The sequence below is a fragment of the Amphiprion ocellaris genome, chromosome 12, assembly GCF_022539595.1.
Source record: "Amphiprion ocellaris isolate individual 3 ecotype Okinawa chromosome 12, ASM2253959v1, whole genome shotgun sequence".
Classification (NCBI taxonomy): domain Eukaryota; kingdom Metazoa; phylum Chordata; class Actinopteri; family Pomacentridae; genus Amphiprion; species Amphiprion ocellaris.
Window position 1 is genome coordinate 12,576,757 of NC_072777.1, and position 16,280 is coordinate 12,593,036.

General features: G+C 38.5%; 1 protein-coding gene and 1 long non-coding RNA gene across 2 annotated transcripts; both read right to left on the reverse strand.

The window, feature by feature from the left end:
* Positions 1-4,304: 4,304 nt before the first annotated feature.
* LOC129350234 (uncharacterized) lies at positions 4,305-9,126 on the reverse strand. Its single transcript, XM_055016135.1, has 7 exons — positions 8,997-9,126; positions 8,423-8,752; positions 8,020-8,289; positions 7,758-7,859; positions 6,881-6,967; positions 6,774-6,802; positions 4,305-4,709 (listed from the first exon to the last, which is right to left on the reverse strand). The coding sequence occupies exons 1-7, from the start codon at positions 9,055-9,057 to the stop codon at positions 4,680-4,682; spliced, it is 909 nt and encodes a 302-aa protein (XP_054872110.1). The 5' UTR covers positions 9,058-9,126; the 3' UTR covers positions 4,305-4,679.
* A 664-nt stretch (positions 9,127-9,790) lies between these two features.
* Positions 9,791-14,724, reverse strand: LOC111587033 (uncharacterized). The gene is made up of 4 exons (XR_008603581.1): positions 14,495-14,724; positions 13,007-13,093; positions 11,360-11,388; positions 9,791-10,364 (listed from the first exon to the last, which is right to left on the reverse strand). It is a non-coding gene; the product is annotated as an uncharacterized LOC111587033 (long non-coding RNA).
* Between the last annotated feature and the right edge of the window lie 1,556 nt (positions 14,725-16,280).

Consider the following 16,280-nt stretch of genomic DNA (forward strand, 5'->3'; position numbering starts at 1 on the left):
GTTAGTTTCATAGCACAACTAAAGATGGAATACAATCACATTATTATTTAAAAATACCAATAAAAAGACAACAGACCCAAAATTGTCCTTTGCTCCAGTCACTAAAGCCAAATATTGTGTGACCAGGTTGTCATTCTGATGGAGGCAGGTGGTGATTGTAGGCAGGTTAATGTGACAGTAATATAATAAAACTATAGCATTATCTGGGACAATGATAATAACCACAGTAATGAAGATGCACACAGAAAAACCAATCCACAAACATTTTATTTGAAAACCATAGTAGAACTTAACGTGACATCAGTAAGGTCAGTAGTGTAGGTCAGTGGAACGATGTTCAGAAATACAAGCTGACCATCAGCCAAAGAAATCAAATGTGTGTCTCAGGGAGGAGAGCAGCAGCAACAACTGAGCTCCTAGAAAATGTTAAAGAATGAGTGCTGGTCCAGATGCTGCCAGGTCCCCTCCTTCAGCTCCTGCAAAGAAAGCTGCCACACCAAGCTCATATCAAACTGTAAGTCATATATATATATATATATATATATATATATAATATCCTCCATAGGCACCACCATACTCCTCCTAGCCTGCTCCATCACTGCAGTTACTCCTCTCTTCAGCTCTACTGACCATTTATTGTTTGTTTCATATAAAACGCACAACTAGTGAATCAGAGCATGAATCTGCTGTCTGTGCTGTGAGTCAGCACAGACAGCAGATTTAAAACCCTTGTATACTGCAAAAAAGAGCAGATTTACTGTAGCCCACCTGTAGGCTTAATCAACATTGTGTGAACTCATTTGTATGGAATGTAACAAATGTTAATTTGTATTGAAAAATCCTGCTCTACAGCTTTTTAAACTGCCCAGACACATGAGAATAGTTTGTGTTCTCTCTGACGTGACATTCCTGACCTTCATTTCTTGATCAATATTAAAGATCACAGCAGACTGACAAAGACCCCGTAAACCGAAATGAGTTTGTGTGACATACAACTGATGGTGAGACAGCAACTTAATACACAGAAAAGACACTATTTTACCATTTACAGACAACTTGATGGTGTGACAAGAAAAACACGTGAAGACTCAACAAATGCACATCGTGTCCCACAGTGGATCTGACATCTTTAAAAGAAGGAATGGACAATGTGTGAGGCTAATGGCAGATGTGATTTTTTGGAAATACTTACATTTGTCCCTTAAAAATGGCCTTTGCACAAGGATCAAATGTGAACATTGTTAGGCTCATGTATTATGTGGCTGTGATGCCACCTGTAGGTGAAATGTCATAAAGTTTACACACCAAGAGCAACCAAATCAGTAATTTTATTTAGATGGCACCTCATCATGGACCTATGTTATTTAAAAGTGTTTTACAGGCAAACTAATGAAGTTTGCAAAATAGGGAGACTTCATAAAGATAAGTGCTTCAGTAAAGCAGCTTTTCTTGTGTTTGGATTCCATCAATCAATAAATAAATAAATGATTAAATTTAAAAACACACACAAGACTCATGCTGATAAAGTTTGACAAGTGAAGAGTCAAACTCATCAACCACCAGGAATTAACTTTTGATATATATAAGATGGTCTGAGGCCTGTTAGTTCCTGCTTGTGTTTGTGAGGTGTTTTTCTGAGAACTGAAGGGGAAGTGTTTTGGTGAGAATGACGTTACAACAGCAGCACTCTGGAGGTTTTAACCTCTAATGATGACCACAAAAACATAAAAAACACAAACAGTTCACACATTCAGAAACTCATTTACACAGAAGAGGATCAGTCATTGCTACATGGAGGGTGTGGGTAGTTTAGCGAGGCATGTGGAGGACAACCACAGTCAATATCCAAAAAGGAAAAAAATATCGCTTTAGGGGAAAAAAAGTTTCACAGATTGCATCCAACAGTTAGCTGTGCACTTCCCTGCTTCTCTATCAGTATACTAGGAGGGAAAAGGGCTTCCCTTTCTGGTTTAAACTGGCCAACCAGGACACATCTACTATCCAGTTTTAGAATAGAATAGAAGAATAGAATAATACTTTATTGATCCTTAACAGGAAATTACTTTGTTACAGCAGCTGACTAAAGTCATCAGTATGGCCATATAAATAGTATATAAGTTAGAAAAAAATTGTAAAAGTTAAAACATATGCACAGCATATAAATCATGAGTTAAAATATTAATGTGAATTAATGTGAATTGAAAAGCCTACTGATTGCAGCTGGTAGGAAGGACTTCCTGCTGCGCTCAGACCTGACCTGAGGGGGATGAGTCTTAGGCTGAAAGTACTCTGCTGAAACACCTCCAGACTGTGTAGTGGGTAAGAAGCATTTCTCATAATAGAGTTCAGTTTCCTGAGCTTTCACACCCCAGCCACCTGTTGGACTGATTCCAGCTCAACACCAGTAGTGGAGCTCATCTTCTTGATCAGCTTATTTAGCCGCTTTCCCTGGAGTGAGCACCCTCCCTTCAACACACAGCCGCAAAGAATAAAGCACCAGCCACCACAATCTGGTAAAATGTACATAGAAGAGGCCTGCTGATGTTAAAAGACCCTAACCTTCGCAGGAAGTAAAATCTGTTTTGTCCCTTCCTGTACACATGTGTCTGGACCAGTCCAGCTCGTCATCCAGCTGCACTCCCAGGTACAAAGCTAGAGACATCCTCCACCTCTGACATCTCATGTGATGAAGGTGTTTGAGAGACTCATCCTGGCCGAGCTCAGACCCCTGGTCGCCCCCGCCCTGGACCCTCTGCAGTTTGCCTATCAGGCCCACATTGGTGTGGATGATGCTGTCATCTACCTGCTGCAGCGTGCTCACTCACACCTGGATAGTGTTAAAGGCTCTGTGAGAATCATGTTTTTTTGATTTCTCTAGTGCCTTTAACACTATTCAGCCCTTTCTGATGAGTGACAAGCTGCTCAGGATGGGTGTCAGCTCCTCCACTGTCTCCTGGATTACTGACTACCTGTCTGGCAGACCCCAGCAGGTGCGGCTGGGTGACACCCTGTCTGATACTGTGGTCAGTAATGTAGGAGCTCCCCAGGGCACTGTCCTGTCTCCTTTCCTGTTCACCCTGTACACCTCTGATTTCCAGTACAGCTCCGGGTCCTGCCACCTGCAGAAGTTCTCTGATGACTCTGCGGTGGTGGGGTGTATCAGAGATGGACAGGAGTTGGAGTACAGGTCACTGATTGCAGACTTTGTGGAGTGGTCCCAGGCAAATCATCTGCTCCTGAATGTGGACAAGACCAGGGAGCTGGTCATTGACTTGAGGAGGAAGAGGACACCAGTGGAACCCATCACCATCCAGGGCTCAGAGGTGGAGATAGTGGACTGTTACAAGTACCTGGGAGTCCTCGTGAACAACAGACTGGACTGGAAGGACAACTGTAACGCTGTGTACAAGAAGGGCATGAGCAGACTCTACTTCCTGAGGAAGCTCAGGTCTTTTAATGTGTGCAGTAAACTGCTGGAGATCTTCTACCAGTCTGTGGTCTCCAGTGCCCTGTACTTCGCTGTGGTCTGCTGGGGCAGCAGCACCACTAAAAGGGACATTTGTCGGATTGACAAACTGATCTGTAAAGCTGGACAGGTGGTTGGCTGTCAGCTGGAGACATTTGTGACAGTGAGGGACAGGAGGACACTGGACAAACTGCTCTCCATCATGGACAATCCTGCTCACCCACTCCACCGGACTGTAGGGGGCAAAGGAGCTCCTTCTCTAACAGACTCTTACAGCTGTGCTGTCACAGTGAGCTACAGGAGCACATTCATACCATACTCTATACAGCTGTGCAATAACTCCCCACTCTGTGGTAGATAGATAACTCACTCATTTATATCTATACTCATGTGTAAACTGGCACTGCATTATAGCTACCTGTTCCATATTGTACATAGTGTAAATTCCTAATATTATTCCTAATTCTTCTATTTTGTAAATGTGTACATATTCCATATTTTTCTATATGGATAGTAACTACCGGTATTCTGTTTTTACTTTTTACTAATCAGTCTATTCTATTCTTTATTATATCCTATTATTGTATAATTCTATTGCTGTTCTCTGTTCTATTTAAGATTACTGTTCTGAGCTACTGTGACAACAAAATTTCCCTTGCGGATGAATAAAGTCTAAGTCAAAAGGTCTGTATGTGGTCAGGTAGGTAGCTCCTGTTTCCTAACACTCATAGTCACTCTGAACTTTATGTGTTCTGTGTGTAACTGAATGATGTCTGTGTTTTCTCTGGAGTTCGTCTCTTTATTTAGACACATTGTAGTACACATGAGAGCAAAGTGGTTCAACAGAGGGAAGGTTTATTTTCAGCAGAAGCAAAACATCCATAGAAAAAAATACTCAGAAAACACACAGTAGAGCTGAATGTTGTCACCAAAGAAAACAGACTCCAAGTTCCATATTTACATGCTGAGGTCAAAAATAAAGAACAAACAGGCTCTGAATGCTGGAAAGTTCTGGTAAAGTGCACAAACCCAGTCTGATGGTGGATCAGTCGTATATATACTGAGGGACTAATGAGGAAATACATACTGCTGAGGAGAGAGATTCAATAAATCAGCTGGTCTGAAATGAATAAATCTAATAAAACAGCCAACTACTCCTCCAAACATATGGTAAGAAGATGTTGATCAATGGAGTTGAACAGAAGCCGAAGGATCAAAGTCCATCATCTTCATCATTACACACCTGTGAGGAACAAAACAACACAATCACACACACAATCTGACAAATTCAACTTCCCAGTACCAGACTCACGTCTCTGATCTTCCACTGCTCTACTTGAAGAACAAAGTGATCAGATGAACAACTTGACACTAAACAGACTGACATCACATCAGTGATTTTGCCCAAAGCAAGTTAGAATAATGAGTGAAATCAGAGTCATTAACAATGAATAAGTGGAATTGTTCAGCCTGAAAACGAGGCTTAAAGTACAGTCTTTTTAAATCCACATTCCTGGATGAAAGTCAGTTTATGAACCCTGATTTCCTGTTGATTGATGCGAACATGACTCTCAAAGTCATTATTTCTGTAAGCTATTAAACGTGCTGTGTAGAGGAATGCAGCAAACAACACAGGAAACAGAAAAACCCTTTTGCATTGGAGCTAGACTTTAATCTGTGGCTCACCCAGACTTCCAATGAGCTTCATGAGTCATTTCCACGTTCTTATCCTAAACTTCTGTTATTTTTAATGTGAGCTGATCTGTCGTGTCAAACAAGAGTTTCTTTCTGTCTTTCTCTCACAAATCAACAGATAACAATTCCAGCAGAGATAATATGAATGTTAGCAGCAACATGTCTTCAGAGCAACACTGTGTGTAGATATGAAGTCTGACCTTCAACAGTCTACAGAAGGTCCAGTAGGTGGCGCTGCACTCAATTGATACACATGATGCCAGCAGACAGAGAAAGTTCCTCGGGCTGTGTGACAATTTTCTCTCCAATTATTAACCTTCTGTGACAAAATAACCACAAATCTGCTAAACAGTGAATTAAATTCAGTGTTTCAGCTCAGATTAAAGCTGTATGGCTCCAATCAGTGCTTTTACTCATTTTAATAAAGGTATCATGTACTGTCTGTACAGCTCTGCATCTCTGCTTAAACTTCATTTATTCTGACGAGACGATGACAACCAAGAGAAAACTGAAAAATGACAAAGATTCTCTTCATATGAGACACTACAGATAAAAATGTAGTTTTTTATTTCATGCACTGGTCAGTTTTGCTTCCATAACTTGTCTTCTATCAGACTGGTGGAAAGAAAATGTCCAGAACACATATTGAAGTGTTTGTTTTTGCTACAGTGTGTTTACTGCAAATTTCTGAAAAATAACGGATATTAAATTTGATAATATCTCATTCACATATTAAATTATGAAATAAGTAGTTGACTAGGGATGTTTCATGGTGATATCAGTGGTTAAATCATATATAGTATTTTCCAATAACGAGTCAGAAATCTTCACCTCTGTTGCATTTCTATTACGTCAGACTTTCCAGCTTTACTGCTGTCAATATTCTGAAGGATTTTATGGGGAATTTGTTCAAATATCATTCACAGCCAGATTTATATAATGCTGTATTCATTCAAACATTACAGAAATAGTTTTTTCTGACTTTTGATTTATATCCTATGATAAAAATAAATATCCAAAATTCCTTATTTGACTCTATTATGTGAAGAAAACACAAGATTCTTGAAATTGATTTTTATAAAATCGTCACATTTATTTTCTGAAAATGTATGAAAATTCGTGCATATATTTAATGCATATTAAAGGCAACATTTTGGAAAACTTAAATCATTCATAGCTGCCACTTAAAATCTAATTTATACAAGTGGTTGTTGCATGAGACACAATATTTCTACAGGAGATGCCAATGGAGGTCCTGCAGGACTGTATTTTATGGTGTCATGTAATTTATATCAACTAATCTTTTCATCTGAAACTTATGATATTAATTTTTGGTTGACATGTATGTTGATTTTGATCAATGATGGATTTAGAAGCTGGTTGTTGTATTGGATGAACTGTGGTATACTCCAGATATTAATACACTTTTCCCATGAGTATCTCACAAGTAAATACATTTTATTATATAGTATGTCTAGATTTTACTTTTCTCAGTTATCAGTCATGTAAAAAGTATGTTTTGTCGTCTGTCTTCTTTAATTAAATCTACAGTTTATGACAACAAAAATCACAACAGATTGTAAAATTGTCTTTATTCTGTTTAAAAACTCACCCTGTTTCCATCCGTCTGTGTTTTTGTCCCTGAAGAGACAAGAGAAGAAGTTACCTGTAGCTTCCACAGTGAGAAACAAGGTTTTTTACATTTTTTCAGTGTCTCACCTTTAGTTCTTGCCCAGATGCTGATGGCCACAGTAGTTGTTATTAGTGCAGCTAAACCCAACGGCACCATGATGATCCTCCACTGACCTGGAGACAGAATGAAAACTTAACAAATACTTCAGCTGCAGCTTTCTGTTCTGTTATGCTTTCAAAAATATTACAAAATGTAGTTTTGATCTACAACGTTCAAATAAACTATCAGTGATAAATTCATCACTTATATTCAAAGATGATGACATGTTAGAGTTCAGGATGTTTTAAATGAAATAATATTTTTCTTGGATGACAGTTTTGATGTGATGAGCATTGGTAGGGATTACTATGGATTTATTGTTGTGTTGCATCAGATTGTAAGCAGTACAAAATATCCTTAATGTTTACCGTCTAGTTCCATCTAAACCAGTCCTCTAAACTGGAACAACAGTCACTGAGCACTTGAAGAACCGGAAACGTTGTAAAGGTCACACTGTCTGAGCAGTTAGACTGTGACTTCTTCAAGTCTCTGTTAGATTTCTTCACATTTTCACCCTCAAACACTCACTTCATAATGACAGCTGCACTCAATATAAAACATCTTATGAAGTAAACATTTACTTGTTTTCAGCACAATCAGGCTGATTTTGAGAATGTTTGGCCTTAAATTTGAAACTGTTCAGTGAGAAACTGTATTTAATATTACATTAAAGCAGAAGATCCATAAATAAACTTTTCAGGTGATTTTTCTCTGAATTTAAAATGATTTTCATATGAAATCCAGTCATTTGCAAATGACACAACCAGAAAAACAGACACACAAAAGACGAGCAAAGTTTCAGTCTGACATTCATAAAGAAAGAGAGATTGTATGAAAACATACAGTAAATTGCTGGCATTGTACCGTGTAGTTTTGCTGTAGCATCCTCAATTGCAGGTCCTGTCATTGTTGTATCACCTCTTCGGTTGTTTGCAGTTGTTGTTGTTTTTGTTTTTGTGTCCTCACCTGAACAAAAAGAAACAACTCAGCAACTTGTTCAGTCAGAAACTGTCTGTATGTGATGAAATGTTAAAGCTTCAGATCATAAAATTAATATTTTAGCTAATTATTCACATCAATAACTTGAAGTGATTTAAAACAGCTGATTATAATCTCAGTTTATCACCTGATGGATGAAGACTGAAGGTCAGTGGCTCTTTGTTAGTCTCTGTAGATACACTACATTTAAACAAGTCATGATATGGTATTGATGATCCCACAAAATTATTCACAAAGCTCACAGTAACAGAGCAGGAAGACTGGGATGTCTTTATGTTTGGGTTGTCATTATCCACAGCTTGACCCTTAAAAAGCCACTTCACTGTGTGTCTGCATTGTCTATTTGTCGTCACAGAGCAGTTTAGAGTCACCAGATCAGTGTCTTTATGTTCAGTCACTGGTGAAGATGGATTGCAAGAGAAAGACAAAGTAAATTAGTTTGACTTCATGACTGTAATCAGAATTATTGATTTGTATCAGTCTGTTGTTCTCAGAAGACAGTTTGAGATGAAAATGTTGTAAATACTCACCAGTAACAACAGACAGATCAACCCAAGCATCTTCACCACGTTGTTTCTCTGATATATATTGTCTGCAGGAGTAATGACCAGCATCCTCAACTGTAACTTTCTTTATAACCAGAGAACAATTTGCTGTAACATTCAGTCTGTCTTTGTTGGTCTTATTCTTAATTTGTCCAAGAGTAACCAGCTCTACTGCTAATGGTATTTTTGAATTACTGAAGATCCAGGTGGTTTTGTCACAGTTATGATGATCATCAACGACATTCTCACAAGACAAAGTGGCTTTATGTCCCTCTCTGACAATGGAGGAGAGGTCAAGCTGTCTGGTCAGAGCTCCTGAGGATATGACAGAGAAACATGAATGTTACTGTTAATGTCAGATGGAGGAGAATTTATGACACAGAAGTGAACGAAAGTAAGTTTTAATATGTTTCTGCCTCCTCACTGACTTTCAAGAGTTCACTAAACTCAGAGCTTACCTTGTAGGAACATAGTTCAAAGGAGATTATGCCACAAAGTAGCATTAGACGGAAGAGCTTTCTACATATTTCTTTAATAATGATGTTATATGAGTCCTTACCGCTGAACTGAAGCACCAGCATCAATAGAAGAAACATTTTATTCCATCTAATTTCCACCATCAGTCCGCTCCGTCTCTCTTTTCTCTCTGCTTCTCATGAAAGTCTCTAAACTGGAGCTTCTTAAACACAGATTTATCTCCTCCTTGTAATTGGTGAAGTGACACTTCCTCATTAAAACTTGAATCTTTTTTTCTCATATGTTACTTGTTATTCTTCTGCTGTCACATTGTGCAGCTTTTATGCTCCTCCCTTATGGTCAGTGTGTGAACTTGTGAAACTGTTCATTTATTTTAACATGTAGACACAGAAGAATAGATTTCTCTCTGAAACATGAAATTATAGACGTGAATTTCTTGATCAACAATATTAAAAAGATCAATATCAGAGAGAACTGATTGTGAGACAGTAACTTAATACACAGAAACTTATTTCAGCATTAAAGCCCAGTTTGAGACAAATTGATGCTGTGACAAGAAACACGTGAAGACTCAAGTGGATCTGATGTCTTTAAAAGAAGGAATGGACAAGTGTTTGAGGATTGTTAGTGAAGATAAATGCTTCAATAAAGCAGCTCTTCTCATCCTTAGATAACATTTCAGTCCAACTCATCACCCACCAGATATTAACTCTTGATGTTACAGATGCAGCACATATAAGATGGTCTGAGACCTGTTACTTCCTGATTGTGCTTCTGAGGTACTTTTCTGAGAACTGAAGGGGAAGTGTTTTGGTGAGAATGATGTTACCACAGCAACAGAGTCTGAGGGTTTTAACCTCTAATGATGACCAGATAAACAGCAAACACACGTTTCTTTATTTAGACACATTGAAGCACCCATGAGAACAAAGTTATTCATTATCAGCAAAAGCAGGACACCCACCGAGTAAAATATCCACCATTCACAATGAACAGAACACTCTTTGCACACAAAGAAATCAGAAAACATAGTCAAATTGAACAAGGTCTCCTCAGAGAAAATAGATTTAAATGCACGACAGTGACAGGCAGGTGAAAATCACTTGGATGATACTCAGGTTCACTCAGAAGGCAGAAAGATGAGGATAAAACAAAGTTCCTTATTTACATGCTGAGGTCAAAAATAAAGAACAAACAGGCTCTGAATGCTGGAAAGTTCTGGTAAAGTGCACAAACCCAGTCTGATGGTGGATCAGTCGTGTATATACTGAGGGACTAGTGAGGAAATACATACTGCTGAGGAGAGAGAGAAAATGAATCAGCTGGTCTGAAATGAATCAGTCTTCTAAAACATCCAACTACTCCTCCAAATATATGGTAAGATGATGTTGATCAATAGAGTTGAACAGAAGCCGAAGGATCAAAGCCCATCATCTTCATCATTACACACCTGTGAGGAACAAAACAACACAATCACACACACACACAATCTGACAAATTCAACTTCCCAATACCAGACTCACTTCTCTGATCTTCCACTGCTCTACTCGTAGCACAAAGGAATCAGATGAACAACTTGACACTAAACATGCTGACATCACACTGATGATTTTGTTGGTAATTTTGTCCAAGTGATCAGATGAACAATTTGACAGTGTAAAGATTTTGCCTGATCTTGCCTGAAATCATAGGCGCCATTAAAATCTAATCTGCACAAGTAGTTTTTCCATGACACACAATGCTTCTTCAAGGAGACATTGCCACTGGAGGATATTTATGGTGTCATGTAATTAGTTTGAACCAGTCTTTTCATTTGAAACTTAAAATGTTGACTTTATGTTGACCTGTGCATTGATTTTGATCAATGATGTATTTAGAAGCTGGAGTTTGTGTTGTATGAACTACACCTCGGCTATTAATACAGTTTCTCCATGAGTATCTCACAAGTAAATATGTTTTATTACATAAACTACTGCTCAATAGTTTGGGGTCATCCAGGCACTTTCATGTTTTCGATGAAAACTCACTTTTATTCATGTGCTAACATAATTGCACAAGGGTTTTCTAATCATCAATTAGCCTTTCAACACCATTAGCTAACACAATGTAGCATTAGAACACAGGAGTGATGGTTGCTGGAAATGTTCCTCTGTACCCCTATGGAGATATTCCATTAAAAATCAGCTGTTTCCAACTAGAATAGTCATTTACCACATTAACAATGTCTGGACTGTATTTATGATTCATTTAATGTTATTTTCATTGAAAAAACTGCTTTTCTTTCAAAAATAAGGCCATTTCTAAGTCACCCCAATGACAAGTCACTACTGTTTATCTGTCTTTTTTAATTAACATCTACAGTTTATGAAAACAAATATCACAAATGGTCGCTTGTTCTGCTTAGAACAGATTAAAATGATTTACCTAATGTGTTTCAAAACTTACCGCATTTTCATTCATCTGTGTGTTTTTTCCTGAAGAGCAAAGAGATGAAGTTAGAAGCAGCTGCCACAGTGAAAAGGTTTGTCAAAACATCAAATCATGGTCAATTTGGCTTTTTTTTTTTCCAAAAAACCTTTTACAAAAAAGGATTTTATTCATAGGGCTGCACAGTGGCGTAGTGGTTAGCACTTTCGCCTTGCAGCGAGAAGATCCCTGGTTCGCGTCCCGGCTTTCCCGGGATCTTTCTGCATGGAGTTTGCATGTTCTCCCTGTGCATGTGTGGGTTTTCTCCGGGTACTCCGGCTTCCTCCCACAGTCCAAAAATATGCTGAGGTTAATTGATTATTCTAAATTGCCCGTAGGTGTGAATGTGAGAGTGCTTGTTTGTCTATATATGTAGCCCTGCGACAGACTGGCGACCTGTCTAGGGTGTCCCCTGCCTTCGCCCGAGTCAGCTGGGATAGGCTCCAGCCCCCCCCGCGACCCTAGTGAGGATTAAGCGGTGTATAGATAATGGATGGATGGATTTTATTCATGTCAACATTAAAAGAATTTTTTACAAAGTAATATCAAATAATTAAAAATATAGAATGTAAAATAAATGAACACAAATGTATTCACCCCCTTTAAAGTGACAGATGTGATTTTGGTCTAACATCTGTATCTGGCAGGTCCAGTCAAGTGGTAAATCAGTACTTCTGGCTATAACTACACAATGAGGACAAAACTCATCAAACAACTCAGAGAAAAGGTTAGTAAAAAGCATGAGTCGGGCGACGACTAAAATGAAATTTCTAAGTCACTGAACATCCCTTTGAGTATAGTTCAATCCATCATTAAGAAATAGAAGAAATGTAACACATGCATTAATCTGCTCGTCCTCAAAACAGGGTGACCGAGCAAGAAAGAGCCTACTGAGGGAGGCCACCAAGACAACTATGACTCCTCTGAAGGAGTAAGAAGCTTCAGTGGCTGAGATGGAAGAGACTGTTCATACAAATGTTGTCTGTTCTTCATCAGTCAAAGCTTTATGGGATAGTGGCAAAGAGAAAACCACTGTTGAAAAAAGCTGATATGAAATCTTATCTCGAGTTCACCAGAAGGCATGTAGGAGAGTCTGAAGTCATCTAGAAAAGGTTCTTGGGTCTGATTAGAACAAAATCAAGCTTTTTGGTGATCAGACTAGACACTATGTTTGGCAGACATCCAACACTGCACGTCATCACAAACACCGCATCACCACTGTGAAGCACGGTGGTGGCAGCATCATGATGTGAGGATGAACGTTCTGGAGTGGCGAAGTCAGTGCTCAGACCTCAGTCTAACTGAGAATTTATGGCTATTTACTCACCAACCCCATGCAACCTGACAGAACTTGAACAGTTTTGCAAAGAAGAATGAAGTCAAATTTCAGCGTCTGGATGTTCAGGTTGACTCAGATCTGTCCACACAGGCTTAATGCTGGAACTGAGGCCAAAGGTTTATCTACTAAATACTGAGCGAAATCATCTTGGTTTTTGTCTGTTTTTAAAATAATTGTCCAACAAAGCCAAAATATATTGACCGTGTTCTAATGTTAAAAAGCAGTTTGGAGGGAAAACGTCAGTGGTGGGTGAAAACATTCCACAGTTACTCTATGTACACTCTCACCTTTACTTCTTGCCCAGATGCTGACGGCCACAGCAGTTGTTATGAGTGCTGCTAAACCCACAGCCACGATGATGATCCTCCGCTGACCTGGAGAGAGATTGAAAATTTAAAGAACACTGTTTAAAATCTGCAACAATACGAATAGAGTCACATATGTTTTCAAAAATATGTGACATCTTCAAGTCTCATTTATACTTCTCTACATTTTTATGCTCAAACACCCACTTTACTGTGTGTCTACTCTCTCAGATGTTGCCACAGAGCACTTTAATGTCTTTGTATCCTCATCCTTATGTTCAGTCTCTGGTGAAGTCTGTTGTGGTTCTTTCTTTGAGCAGAACAGCAGTTTACTCTATGAGGCTACCAGAGCAACACGACTAATTCCAAGACCTTTTCTCAAAGCTGTAAATGTGATGGAAGACTGTTTGAGAAGACAGCTAACCCAAAACTTTCATCCAAATGGAACATCTGCATCAGACATGAGAAGAGACTGTCAATTCTGAAGATAACCACACATTTGGAAAAGAGGCAACTGAACTCTTTTCTGGGACCTCTGCTACCATATGGAACCATATGATCATGTATGAAGTCATTTCAATCACAGGTTCAATGGTATTTTAGATCTGTAATCATAGTAGTTATTTAACAGCTGGATTTACACTAAAGTTCAAAATTTTGGGGTCACCCAGACAATTTCATGTTGTCCATGAAAACTCACACTTTTATTCATGTGCTAACATAACTGCAAAAGGGTTTTCTAATCATCAATTAGCCTTTCAACACCATTAGCTAACACAATGTAGCATTAGAACACAGGAGTGATGGTTGCTGGAAATGTTCCTCTGTATCCCTATGGAGATATTCCATTAAAAATCAGCCGTTTCCAGCTAGAATAGTCATTTACCACACTAACAATGTCTACACTGTATTTCTGATTCATTTCATGTCATCTTCATTGAAAAAAAAAGCAGCTTTTCTTTCAAAAATAAGGCCATTTCTAAGTAACCCCAAACTTCTGAACAGTAGCGTATACATTTAAGAAATTAGTAGTTCTAAAGGTATCTGGCCTCTGACCTCATCTGAACAGAGAAGTTCAAGACCCTCGCTTAAGGTGAGCACATCCATGCTAGATTAGATGCGGATTTAAATTTGGCTTTAGAACTTTCTTTTTTTAAGGAAGTCACTGGAATGCAGCAGGAGCTTTTTGAAGTTACCCTTTAAAGGGTTCCATTATCTGTTACGGGAGGGGTCAAAGAACCCAGGCGCAGGCACAGATAGTGGCAAACAGGTGGTAAGTGGGAAATAGGTTTTTATTTAAACAAAACAGGAACTAAACCAATACAGAAAAGGGAAAACCGAATGGGAGGGAAACTAAACCAAATCTATACTAAAATAAGTCCCACTACAAAACTTACAACAAAACCACAGCTAAACTACAAAGACCCAAACAGGGATAAACTGAAGCAGACAACGAAATGGAGTACTTACAGAAACCAGGGAAGCTAAGCTAAAGGGGCAAGATAGACAGACAGGAAACAAAAACAGGAATTGGTGGGAAACTGAGGGGAGAAGAGAAGAGTCCATGGAAGCAGTCAGGAGGTAGCAGGGCTCGGCGGGAGAACAGAATCCAAGAGGGGAACAGAGTCTATAGTCCAGCAAGAAGTGACTGAATGAACTGGGTTTAAAGTAGCTGGAGGTGATTGTGAACAGGTGTCCTGAGTGAGGTGATTACTGCAGCTGACACTCACTGCAGTAATCAGCAGGTAGCAGAATGCAGGCAGGTGAAGCAGGGAGAGCAAGAGGGCGAGTGAACAGGGAGAGAGACAGAAGGGAGAGATGACAGACAGACAGAGGGAGCCAAAGAGAGACAGACAGGTCAAAACAGATAAACAGATGAGGAACGATGCGAGAAAGAAGGAAAAAGAGGGAAAAGGAGGAAGAAGGGCAGGGGCTGGAGCAGGGATCATAACATTATCATGGATTCTACTGTGTCGGTGGCTTTTCTTTGCTGAACTTCAGGCTTTCTTTGTTAACTTTTTCAATGTAATGGCACAAACAATTTTCTAAATATGAGTTTTTGACTCTTAGTATTTTAACATGAGCACTTTTTCAGTGCAGCTATGCAAAAGTAACATCCTGTCTCTGTTTTACTGAATCAACTCATCCAGCTGATCTTCACTGACACGTCCTGCTGCTCAATCTTTCCTCATCCTGATGTCGCACGTTGATCCTTCAGCTATTTTAAAGGCTATGAAAGTATCATTTTCTCTCTGCTAAATGGGGGAATTTAGAAATTAAAGTTAGCTTCTCAATTTAATTCTTAACTGATCATCGCTCTACCAGCTGTTTTTTCTAGTGACGATCATGGTTAATTATTTAGTTTACTTACCTGCATTCATTCATTGTTGTTTTTTTGAGTCATCGTTGTTGTTTGTTAGTAGCAGTAGTTAATAAATGTCTGTGCATAATTATTTCATCAGTTCTACCATGTAATTCTTTGTTTGAGAGCTGGAGTTTGATGAAATTGGAGTTCACAACTTCTGAATATAAGACTGATCAATGCAAGTAGATTTGATATTTTATTAACATTTATCTGAAATACCAAAATTTGAACCATATGGTGTAGTTAAGCTATTACAATACACTGCTTTTATGCTGTCTTGAGGTGTTTTTGTTCATTTCATTGTAGCTAATGCTGGTGATTTTTTGTTGTTTTTGTTTTGCCACTTGAACAACACAACTGAGCAACAGTGCAAAAACTGCAGATGTAACAGTCTGATATTTATAATCAAAATCTGAGCTGCTCTTGTTGTTGCATTATCTAGTACTTATTGAGGAAGATGCTTTGACTTCATTCAAGATCCTTTTCTTGTCTTGTAACTAAGTAACATTGTCTTTGAGGTATATTTAACTAGACACAAGACAAATGTCTATTTGACTTCTGCTACATGAACCACATTGTTTGAAATGAGTCTTTTTGATGCTATTTAAAGATGTTTTGTGTTGCAGTTGGACTCAATATAAAACACATTATCAGGTAAATATTTGTTCGTTTTTAGCACAATCAGGCTGATTTAGAGAAATTTTGGCCTTAAATCTGAAACTGTTTAGTGAGAAAGTGTCTATGTGTGAAGCAATATTTAAGCAGCAGATCTATAATCAATTTAAAGTGACGTTCATACGAAATCCAGTCATTTATGGGTGAAACTAGACAAACCAGAAAAAACACACACAAAGAGTTTATCAGTAACTGAAAGTACTCGTGTCTTCATCA

What these genes read in the sequence shown, in the direction of transcription:
- LOC129350234 (XM_055016135.1), bottom strand. Translation starts at nt 9,057, where the DNA reads ATGGTGGAAATTAGATGGAATAAAATGTTTCTTCTATTGATGCTGGTG. An exon ending in TGCTACAGCAAAACTACACG is followed by an intron (nt 6,968 to 7,757) that starts GTACAATGCCAG and finishes TTCTGTCTCCAG; the next exon opens with GTCAGTGGAGGATCATCATG. An exon ending in CATCTGGGCAAGAACTAAAG is followed by an intron (nt 6,803 to 6,880) that starts GTGAGACACTGA and finishes TTGTCTCTTCAG; the next exon opens with GGACAAAAACACAGACGGAT.